The sequence below is a fragment of the Citrus sinensis genome, chromosome 7 (assembly GCF_022201045.2).
Source record: "Citrus sinensis cultivar Valencia sweet orange chromosome 7, DVS_A1.0, whole genome shotgun sequence".
Lineage (NCBI taxonomy): Eukaryota > Viridiplantae > Streptophyta > Magnoliopsida > Sapindales > Rutaceae > Citrus > Citrus sinensis.
In genome coordinates, this window is record NC_068562.1 from 27,285,581 (window position 1) to 27,297,226 (window position 11,646).

The 11,646-nt window shown below is 32.0% G+C and overlaps 1 protein-coding gene across 1 annotated transcript; it reads right to left on the reverse strand.

Annotated features, from left to right (window-relative positions):
* Window positions 1–3,860: 3,860 nt before the first annotated feature.
* LOC102622347 (ABC transporter F family member 5) lies at window positions 3,861–8,527 on the reverse strand. The gene is made up of 9 exons (XM_006494678.4): window positions 7,577–8,527; window positions 6,753–7,094; window positions 6,397–6,537; window positions 6,108–6,287; window positions 5,825–5,980; window positions 4,906–5,007; window positions 4,669–4,797; window positions 4,388–4,492; window positions 3,861–4,306 (listed from the first exon to the last, which is right to left on the reverse strand). Exons 1-9 carry the CDS (start codon window positions 8,402–8,404, stop codon window positions 4,211–4,213), a joined length of 2,079 nt encoding a protein of 692 aa, XP_006494741.1. The 5' UTR covers window positions 8,405–8,527; the 3' UTR covers window positions 3,861–4,210.
* Between the last annotated feature and the right edge of the window lie 3,119 nt (window positions 8,528–11,646).

Sequence of the window (11,646 nt, forward strand, 5' to 3'; positions counted from 1 at the left end):
TTGCTGTGTTTTTTTGTTTAAAAAAAATTACACTAGAAAAATAGGTTGTATGCAAAAATTTAAAACGCTAGAGAAAATTAAAATAAACTTGTCAAACCAACATAAAACATGAAAAGTGTGGAGAATAAGTAGGGGTTTAAACCCAAATCCAATCCAAATGGCTCAATAGCAAGATAGAGAGCAAGAGTTGAGTCGAGAGGCTACTATCAAACTTCTAGAATTGACTATACATATCCTTTTAGTCAAGTTGCTACTTCTAGAGCTGACTATACATAGGCTTTTAGTTAAGTTGCTAGATGTGTAACAGGAAAGAGACCCTTGTGCTTGTGCTTGGCACTAATAAACTTAAAATTGGGATATTAAGAAAATTGAGTGCTAAGCACAAGAGTACGATTGTTTAATGTTAGTAATGAATGAGTTAAGTTTGTATGATTGGTTAATGTCAATGATGAACGAGTTAATCAGTTAGGAAATCCCACAAAGTTAGTTATAAGATGTGACAATCTAGTGCTATAAGTGAATTGAGTGTTAATCAATCTCAATTTTATTATATATATATATATATAGAGAGAGAGAGAGAGAGAGAGAGAGAGAGAGAGTCGTTTTTCCAGTGTGGATGAGGATGCACACTAAAATACAAAAAAAATATAGATTTCAAAAGAAGGTAAAGAGAGAGTCGTTCTTCAGTGTGGATGAGGATGCACACTAAAATACAAAAAAAAATACATATTTCAAATATAAGGTGAAGAGAGAGTCATTTTTCAGTGTGTATGAGGATGCACATTAAAATACAAAAAATAAAAAATTCAAAATAACGTGGAGATTGTATTTTTTTTGTCTATTAGTAAAGTAAAGTTCATTCTGAGGCAATGTACATGATGACTTTAATTCCTGAATTTTTAGAAAGGTTTAATTGAAAATAACCCCAAAAAAAAGTTAGATTCATCGTAAGTTAATTTGAAAATGAAGTTTGAGCACTTATCATCGACTGTAAATCATTTTGAGATAGAAGTCTTTCTATTCTCTTACGGTACAAAGAAAAGAGAAAAATGTAGGGGAATACCTTAATTAAAAAAGAGAAGAGTAGGTAAATAATTTATTATCACAGTGGACCCACATTAGTTAACTAATTTTTAAAATTAATATATTTCATGCCGCTTTAATCTCAACCCTTGAATGAGTTATAATCTAATGATTAAAAATCTGTGTTTAATATTGTGTCTCTTAAACTTTAAAACTGCACAGTTTTTAAGTTTTTAAAGACTTTCCTGCATTTTAAAATCTTGAATTAAAAAATACTAGGGGTGGGCATCAACCCGCCTAACCCGTGAACCCGACCCAACCCGTGTGATTTTTTACGGGTTCGGTTGGGTTGATAAAATAAACGGGTTGGGTTGGGTTATTAAATTCCCAACCCGCACTATTTGCGGGTTGGATTTTTTAACCCAACCCAACCCGTCAACCCATATATATATATATATATATATATTATATGAATTTTGATATTTTATATAAAAATTAAAAAAATATAAATATAAAAACTTTGAAATGTTGGATTTGTTTTAAGGATTTTAATATTTACATTTTTTTTGTTTATCTAATTTATTTATTTATTTTTGTTCACTATTTAATTAGACTATAACAATATATTTTTTCAAAAACCCAATCCAATCAACCTAACCCAACCGGTCAACCCGTATGTATATAAAAATTATTATATAAATTTTGATATTTCATATAAAAATTTAAAAATATAAATATAAAAACTTTGAAATGTTGGATTTGTTCTAAATATTTTAATATTTGTATTTTTTTAGTTTTTTAATTAATTTATTTATTTTTATTCACTATTTAATTATACTATAAAAATAATTTTTTTTAAAAGTCTAACCCAATCAATCCAATCCGCAAAACTGCGGGTTGGATTGAGATATGTAATGGGTTGAGTTGGGTTGGGTTGAAAAATTTCAACCCGTTCTACATACGGGTTGGATCGGGTTGATGCTCAACCCGACCCGTGCCCACCCCTAAAAAATACCTCTTACCTCTAAATTAAGCAATTAACCGACTAAAAATAATTTGTTTGAAAAGAAAAGCTAACTTTTTGTGGGTTAATTTTATGAACTATTTTCTATAGTGGATCAATTTTGTTTTTGACACAAATAAAATAATTTAAAGTAATAACAAAAATGATTTTTTTTTTCATCCTCTCGCCCCCTCGCTTTCACCTTCTGTTAAACATCCAGCTGTTTTTTGAATTATACCCAATTAAAATTCTTCCACTTTGTTATCTCATCAACTACCGAGTCTACAATCACAAATTTAAAGATTTTAAGGATAAAATTCTTCTTCTTATATATTTACAAGTTTCGTGACGTGATTTTTCTTTCTCATCGAATTTTAGTTAATTTCGTTATAATGTTGTCTACGTGAGTCAATTTTCTGGCACTGCCGTACGCTCCAACAAGAAGGCAGGTAGTTGATTTCATGACTAAGACTCAGCCATACGAGCCGAGGCATTTCCATAGAAACGAGCTCTTGGAAGACAACTGAGACTGAGTGGATACGTTTGTATGTGCATGTTTTTGATATATTTAGCATAGGATTTAAGAAAAAGCGTAAAGAAAGATCTTAACTTACGAAATGTCAGTTGTCAAAACCATAATTCTATTAGAGATATAAAAGATGTGATTGTTGTTTAGGTATTTTCTTGTTCTTTCATGTTGTTTTATTGAATTTCTAAAATGTAAACTTAATGTTTTTGAATATAGCCTGTGAGATATTAATATTATAGGAAAATGATAAAAACTTTAATGGTGACACAATGGTAACAAAAAATAACGTAAAATCATACGATAATATGGTGTTAATCGAAAAATAATGTTAACTTTTAACTTAACACTATGATACTAAATAATTTTAAAGTTATTTTGTCGTCATTGTGTCAGATCATATTCAAATATGAAATATCAGTACTCAGTATCATATTAGTTAAATAAATAAATATGAGTACACATTTTTCGGTTTGTTCGTATTCTTACCTATCCTCTCATGTTGAATTTTCGTTTTTAACGTTCATGAGGAAAAAAATTGAAGTACTGTAGAAAATGAGCAAAATGTCACCCAAAGACGAATCAAATAAAAGATACTAAAAAAAAAAAAACTGCTCAATACAAATTCTCATACTCCATTTGCTTGATTCCTTTGTAGCCCATCCGTTTCATTTAATATTCAATACAAATCCAATCACACGGTTCATGATGTTTATGATATTTGAAGATATAGCCCACTGAGTACTATTTAATACCATGCATTAGACGGTGAGATATAAGATTAATATTTCACCGTGCAAACTTAACCGACATAAATTCTCTTTCGATTTAAGTTTCAGTTTTACTTAACAACAATTAATAGACACTGTGAGATAATAAATAATTATGGTTGTCTTTCAGAGATCATTTAATGGTATATTTAATTTGAAGAAATATAAAGAGAGGAGAAGAGAAAAAAATAAATAAATTCTATATCTAACTAAATAAAAAAAATAAATTTAATCTTTTTTTTTCACTCATTTTCTTTCCTCATCTTTCTTATTCATTCCTCAGTCTCTTCTGTCATTTCTTCCGGACCAAAAATGAACTTAAAACTCTTGAGTTCGTCACAAGGAGCCACCGAAAATGAAGATAAAATATACGCTCTTGAGTTCCAGCTTAGAGCATTGCCCTTCAAATTACGGAGGTATGTTCTTTTTGGCCATCCTTTTTTTTTTTTTTTTTCTTTTCCCGGAACATGTGTAATGAGACTAAGATTAATAGTGCCTAATCTTTTGCACTCGATGCATGTTCATGACTCTTACTTCAGAAAAGAAAGCAATGTTTAGTGGATAAATAATTAAATTTTGACAGTAAGATTCCACTTTATTCAGGAATAAGCAGATCTAAAAATGGCCCTAAAATGCTGTTTGCATAACGTTTATGCCATAAATTACAGCTTCTCGACTCTCTTGAGGCAGAAATTGCCAGGGAAGCAAAAAATCACAAATTTCTGCCAAAAGATTTTTCCATTTCAGCCCTTAACTACAATCAGTATGCCTATACAGCAGACCCCCTAGTTTGCAGACTCACCATTGCCCATACTGCTTCCTGGAAATTTGCTCAGCAAAATTAAGTTACAATGGATTATCTTCCGCATAATATACTGGGTTTATCTCTCATTTCCATCTCTTTGCATTCTTCGAGCCTTTTGATTTTTGTTTCGCTGCCTGGAAGGCCTGCATTTTCTGTTTCTTCCGAGCTTCCTTCTCAGCCTGTTTTTAAGAAGAAAGTGAGATGGCACTTACGACAATGAAATCATCTGTGTCATGATGTAACCAAAGAGAGAAACTTACCTTTGACATCTTGGATTTGGCCTTGATTTTTGGAGCCCTTTCTTCGAGCTCTGCCTCACGTTCAAGCTCCTTTTCCCGAGCATCGAGGTTTTTCTCTAGGTAATACTGTTAATTTTTGAAACTTCAATAGTCAGGAACCACAAAGACTGCACTTGCTTTTGATTCAGATTGGCTAAAAACTCCAGCTTAAGTTAATTCTACTATTTAAAAGAAAATAAATGTTTAAAAAAATATGAACGTAGAGGAACTAAAAGAAATGGAGAGAAAGAAGTGAAACATACATTGTAATCACCAGCATAGTCCTGTAAATTGCTGCCTTTAACCTCCACTACTCTATTAACTATTTGCTTTACGAAGTATCGGTCATGAGAAACTGTGATTACTGTGCCCTTGTACTCTGATATGGCCTCCTGATAGAAGAATTTTAGTGTGTGGAATACCTTTGAGTTATATGATGAATCGTAAAAGATTAATTAAAATAAAATGTAAGATTATAAATAAGAAAAAAGAAATCAAACCTCGAGCATCTCTTTTGAAGGAATATCCAAGTGATTAGTTGGTTCATCCAAAACTAGAAGAGTTGATGGTTTTACCATGAATTTGCAAAATGCAAGACGTGCCTTGAAACAAGAAGACAACAGAGATTTCAACTTTAAGCCAGAATTAATGTGTGAAAACAAAATGAAGTTGAGCAACAAAAAGAAATGACGCACCCAAAAGGAAAAAAAAAAGATAAAGCAAAGAATGCATTGCAAGGTTGTCACGTTAAAGACAAAGCATGAAAGGAAAAATAATAACAAGAACTGGTTTATATAGACATTATACACATTATTTGAGCACCTGATTCAAATTACAACGAACCGATCCAAGACATGTCAATTAAGCACAAAAAACCTATATAAGGTTAAGTTATTATAAGGCAAGATTGTAATGTAGTAAACCACATCAGTATAAGACATATGTATATTAGTAAATCCTATACCCAACTGCATCTTTGTGTGGAACAGCAACAGAAGTAAATGTGTCATCTCCAAAGGAAAGTTGCACCCATCTTGAAATTATATTGGAATTGACGACTTTCTTGAAGTTAAACACACAGCGGCAGAAACAAATGCACGATGACAGGATTCTGGAATTGACAGCAAAGCAATGACAGGAACTGCGATGATGGTTTATTTATCTCCATTCATCAAATAATCGATCAGGCCTCTCACCAAAGTTCCATAAGGGTTTCACCCAATAGCTTAGCAGGTAGTATATGGTAACACTAATATAGTAAGATGATCTATTTATGAACCAAATGCCATCAGACGATGAAAGCACTTGTCAGCATAAGCTTGAAAGTGCAACATTTTTAGTGAAACCCACAAAAGTTGAATGACTGTTCTCAAAAGTGAAAAAATTCCAAAAAGAGTATCAAACTAATGTCTGGTTTACCTTCTCACCACCACTCAAAAGGGAAACCTTTCTATCAAGCATGTCAGCTTTGAAATTACAACGACCAAGGAGGCCCTTTATATCATCAATTCTCCAGTCCTCTGCAGCTTCTGCTACTGTCTCAAGTACTGTTTTGTCCAAATCAAGTGCCTCAGCCTAAATGAAAAAGTTAATTACACTCAAATCAGAAATGGAAATTTGTTTAGCTCTGAAAGTAAAATTAAGGTCAAAAGAACTTATTGGCTTAAACTGAAAAGGGATAGCATTGATGAAAGCAACCCACCTGATTCTGCTCAAAATAGTTTGGTAGGACATTATGCTCACCAAGCAGAACTTCACCTCCTCTTGGCTTCTCTAAACCCATTATCAATTTCAGCAAAGTACTCTTACCACAACCATTTGGGCCAATGATGGCAGTTTTCTCTCCCCTTTCAATTGTGAGATTTGCTCGATTAAACAGAAGCTGCCACACAAAGCAAGCAATGTCAGAGCTAAAAATGCATTGGTACTAATACAGAAACAAAAAATCGTTCAACTTCCACATCCTTATGTAATCAAGTAACCCAACTCACTCTATCCTCGTATCCAAATTCCAGGTTCTTAATTGTTACAACAGATCTACCACTTCTTCCACGCTCTGGGAACCTAATTTTCATTTGTTTCCGTTGGAATGGCTTCTCAATTTGTTCCTCTTCCTGAAGCCTCTCCAGCTTCTGTTCTTACCCAGAGAAGAGATTGAAAAACCACTGAGTTAGGAACTGAGGTATCCATAAAATAAGAGAAATAGACTGCATCTCATAAATATTATCATTCAGACTTTCGATTAGAAGTTATTAAGATGTTGTATGATGATTTCGTAAGAGAAAGATGTTAATACTACATTACTGAAGAGACTGTGCTAATCAAGGTTCAACATATGTCATTTTACCTTTTCAGCTGAAGAAGCACGCCCAGAATTTGCCCCTGCACCCAACCTGTTTATCAAGTCTTTTGTCTGCTCAATTTCCCTCTGCTGCTTCTCCCATGCAGCATACTGAGATTCAATCCATGCTGCCTTTTCCAATACGTACTGAGAATAATTTCCCTCGTACGTCCTGGACACACCCATTTCAGTTTCCACAATTTTAGTACACAGCTGATCAAGAAAAGCTCTGTCGTGAGATATGATAACCATTGGCACATCTTGCTTGCCGAGATAACCTTCAAGCCACTCAATTGTGTCAAGATCAAGGTGATTTGTAGGCTCATCCAGAAGCAATAAATCTGGATCCTGCAAATGAAGATATATGTCAACAATCAACCACCCGTATCACACTGATTAATACTTTCAATTAACAGCTAGTATTTATCAACCACTAAGTCCCTTATACTTGAGAACTAATGACTGTGATTCCATTCCACAACTTTGGATTAGAAGCTACAGCAGCTCAATCCCAAACATTCCCCAAATCAAGTTTGTAGAATATTAATAGCAGAAACAGTAATCAAAGAGTTAAACAAACTTCAAAGATGCACCCTGCCATACCATTAACCACCATTAAAATTGAGGAAGTGACAACAACCCCATTATCTTAGCAATCTCCTAATAAAAAGACACTGCTTTCACCTCTACTTCTAGTCAAATTTTACAAAATCATCTCAAGCATTCACTAGGCACCAAATTATTGATAAGACTCACACATTACATTATACATCAACAAATACAAGTAATCATAAATACACATTAATACAACATCTAAACTGAAAATATACCTGCAACAAAATCTTCCCGAGCGACATTCTCATCTGCCACCCACTACTAAACGATGCCACCAACCTATCTCCATCGTCAGCCGTAAATCCTAGCTCCGGCATCAACTTACTAACCTTAGCATCCAACGTATCCAAATTCACAGCCTGTGCTTTCCTCTGCAACAAATCAAACTCATCCAAAAGTCTCCCCATCAAATCCATATCATCAACAGCACTTTCTAAAGCCTTTTGCACTCTCTCCAACTTCCCAGCAATCTCCATTTCCTCTTTAAACGCACTCATAAACTCTTCTCTTACCGTTCTGCTCATTGAAACCTCGAATTCTTGGCTCAAGAACGCAATTTTCATATTACTCTTCGCCTTTATCACATTCCCCGAATCGGGTTCCTCTTGCCCTGCGATAATTCTCAACTGGGTCGTTTTCCCCGCTCCATTAACGCCCACTAAGCCAACTTTCTCGCCCTTTTTCACTTCCCATGTCACGTCTTTCAATACAGTCACTCCTTTGTAGCTCTTGCTTATGTTTTCTAACTTTACCCCAGATGAAATACTGGAAGCCCCCGTGTTTGATTGCTTGTTTGAGTACTTCTTGTTCTCGAATTCATCGGCTGAACTCGAAAACAGTGATTCGACGTCGCTTTGTGCCTTGGCGATTGATTTTTTTTCAACGGTGGCAGCTGATACTTGGCATGTGATTCGAGGTCGTTGTTTTTTCGTGAAATTGAGTGAGTTTGTGAAGGATTTTGCGGATGCAAATGGTGTGAAACGAGGCTGCAAAGTGCTGAAGAAGGAGGAGCGGAGGTTGGTGGTCGTGGTTGTTACGTCCATGTTTGGATAGCCAGAAACCGAAAGACAGTGAAGGAAAATTTCTGGGTATTGGAGGGCCAAGTGTGAGTTTCTCAGAGAAACACCTTCACTCTCAAGAGTCTCGACCTCATGAATTTTTTTAAGTAGATATTGGAGATTTTTACAAGGGAAAAATTTAAATAATAGGACAAAAATAAAAAGAAATAATGATAAATTAGAAATGGGATTTTTTTTTTTTTGGTTTTTTGGGTTTTTTTTTCTTTTGTTTCTGCATGAAATTAAATATATAAACATGAAGAATTGTTAATCGACACAAAGATCATTCCATTTTTAATTTAAATAGTTTTAAAATTTTATTACTTATATTAATTAAGAATGATTAAATATAATAGATAATTATATTAAAAAATTAAAAAAGAGTAGGAGGTTATAACTTAATTGTAAATTATATATGCATTAATGAAATACATGCATTTGCTCGCGTTTTAATGAAATAGATGTTGAAATAAATAAATAAATATTGAAGGAATTATAGCTTATTTTTTAATTAATCGTAGCTCTTAAAAATATTTTTTAATTTTTGTGGTTTATAAAAAAAGAGATAAATAAAGGCGGAGACTGGAGACTGGTGATAACGCCCGTAGTAGTCTTGTGGTGTAGATTCTATTAACGAGTGATACCCTCTTCTCATCAGGTGCCACGTGTAAGCTATTGTGAGATTATCGTCGACATGACTTGTGAGATTTTTTTTCAATTTTTAAATATTTTTAAAAAGTAAATTACTATATCATTTTCTTTCTTTTTTTTTGTTTTATTACCAACAAAAATTTTCATTGAAATTGAGAGGCTCCACAATTACATTGGAGCATCCTGATCCACAAAATTTTAAATATTCTTTATTCTTGCGTATTATTATCTTTTAGTTTATATGTTGCTTTATTTACTTGACTATTTTTCATAAAACTTTTATAATTTACAAGTGAGGTGTATAATAGAATGAATGTTTAAATTTCTAAATTTAATATCTTTAAAACCCAATATTAACAGTTTAACACTCCTTAGGGTAGGATTATGCATTCTAAAAGTATTTTGGATTGAACATTTTGATTTTTATCCATTAAATTTTTTTGATCCAATAATAAGTGAGTGAGGGTATAAATGTATTTTTAATTAAATTTTATTATTAAATTAAATAGATCTTATAAATAAAAATTTTATTTATTTTTTTAAGTCATATTTAGAATATGTTTCTTTTTCTTTTTCCTTTCCTACCAATAGTGAAATTGTTGTTGAAGAATGTTAAAATCCCTGGAAAAATATATTGTTTATGATTAGGTGGGGAAGAGTCACAAATTATTGGTGATGTTGTTCCTCATAAAAGCATATCACAGATTAACGTAACGAGTGAAATAAACAAACAAGTCCATTTTTTTTTTTAAATTCATAGTCTCTCCTTTTTTTTTTTTTCTCCTCCGCTGCTTGTAAATCTTTATCACAAAATGCTTGACAAATAATATTGAAATATTGGAAGAAATTAAATATAAAAATTTAGAGTGGAGCTATTAGCACCCCTTGAAAACTCTCATTAAACCCCTTTTTTAACCACCCCCATCATATAATTAGAAAAATTAACATATTTATTTTAATTCCATAGACAATCTTAGCAATATTTACAATAAAGAGAGCCATGGAATAAATTTTTTTTTTTATGAAAAAAGTAAGCAACATAATTAAGAAAAGACTAATACTTTTATTGCATAAATTATAAACTCTTACTCGTCTGTGAAGTTTAAGAGTCCAATCATGGTAATATTCATTATCTGCACTAAAAAAAATTACATAAAGTCAAGAAAAATACAAATTAATCAAATGAAAATACTTAACATTAATTAATAATATATTTTTTACATTAAGTCCAAAAGTTTTTTTTTTCATAGTCTTTTTTTTTCTCCCCCGCTGCTTGTAAATCTTTATCACAAAATATTTGACAAATAATGTTGAAATATTGGAAGAAATTAAATATAAAAATTTGTTCTGTAGTGGGCCGATTAAGTGCTATTTTCATCTACGATCGAGATAAACACAAGATGCTTGGGTGCCATTTGTACATGGATTGGTCATGCTAAATGTAGGAGTCATTGAGCCCAGTTAGTTGTTACGGGGCACCCAAAAGTTCTAGCCCAAGAGTTCGGAGTAAGAGACCAAATATTGGCGAACACTCGTCCCGTAACATAATTTTTGCATTTATAGGGCAAAATTATAGTATCATAGTGGTACTATATTACAGAGGGATTCAACCATTGAATCTAGTCCACAGTGGTCATCAGAGCTAGATTTAATGGCTAGATCCAGCTGTGATATGGTATTATTGTGTTACCATAGCTGGACCCGCATTTATATGGGTTATTATTGTTGAATTAGATGGTCGTACAAACTTGTTATTTGATGATAATTATTTCTGTTTTTTCTCTAAATAATATAGGTTTATTTTTATTAATCTCATTGGCTCTTTAAATTCAATATTTTTAAGTATGGGAGCAAGCCTAAATACTAATGGTAATCATTGATCAAAAGAAAATTTACACCTGTCACCCTAGTTCAAGTGGCTTTTTTTTTTTAATAAATCTATGTAAAAATAGTTTTTGTAAATTTATACAAGATTAAAGAATATAAACTAACTCAATATACTTTTCATATTTTACCAACACCAAACTTCATGATGTAGAACATGATTTTTGTACTTTTTCAGAGCTATAACTTGAACTATGAAGCTTATGGAAAGACGAATACAAGTATGTAAACCATGTTGTAAATGGTCAGCAAATTTTTTAGGAATTCTAATTTTTGGGTCTCAGATTGTAGTTTGAAGATCTTTTACCTAATTTTTACGCTTTTTTCCAGATTTCAATTTTATTTCTAGACATCATAATTGCATGCCCTTTTTTTTTATTCTTTTTATTTTAATTATTATAATTTTATTAAATAATCTATTTTGCCTCTTTTGATAATTTCGCTTTCTATATGTAAGAGAGAGTAAACCCTAGTTTGTCAGCAACTTTTGATTAAGAATCAATTAATCATTATCATTTCAAACTTTGTTCTTCATCGTTTTTGCATCGTCATTTTAGTTCTTAAATTTTTTAATCAAAATATGGTTTCATGAGAAATATGATCTAGATTCTTTAAAAATTGGAAAATCAATTTTATTTTCGTACTTTCAAAAAAAAATTATTTTGGGATATGTATAGTATAAAGATTAAAAG

Coding starts and splice junctions, on each gene's coding strand:
- LOC102622347 (XM_006494678.4), bottom strand. CDS start 8,404: ATGGACGTAACAACCACGACCACCAACCTCCGCTCCTCCTTCTTCAGC. Junction 4,493..4,668: donor ACTATGCTGGTGATTACAAT/GTATGTTTCACT, acceptor AAAAATTAACAG/TATTACCTAGAGAAAAACCT. Junction 4,307..4,387: donor CCAAATCCAAGATGTCAAAG/GTAAGTTTCTCT, acceptor TCTTAAAAACAG/GCTGAGAAGGAAGCTCGGAA.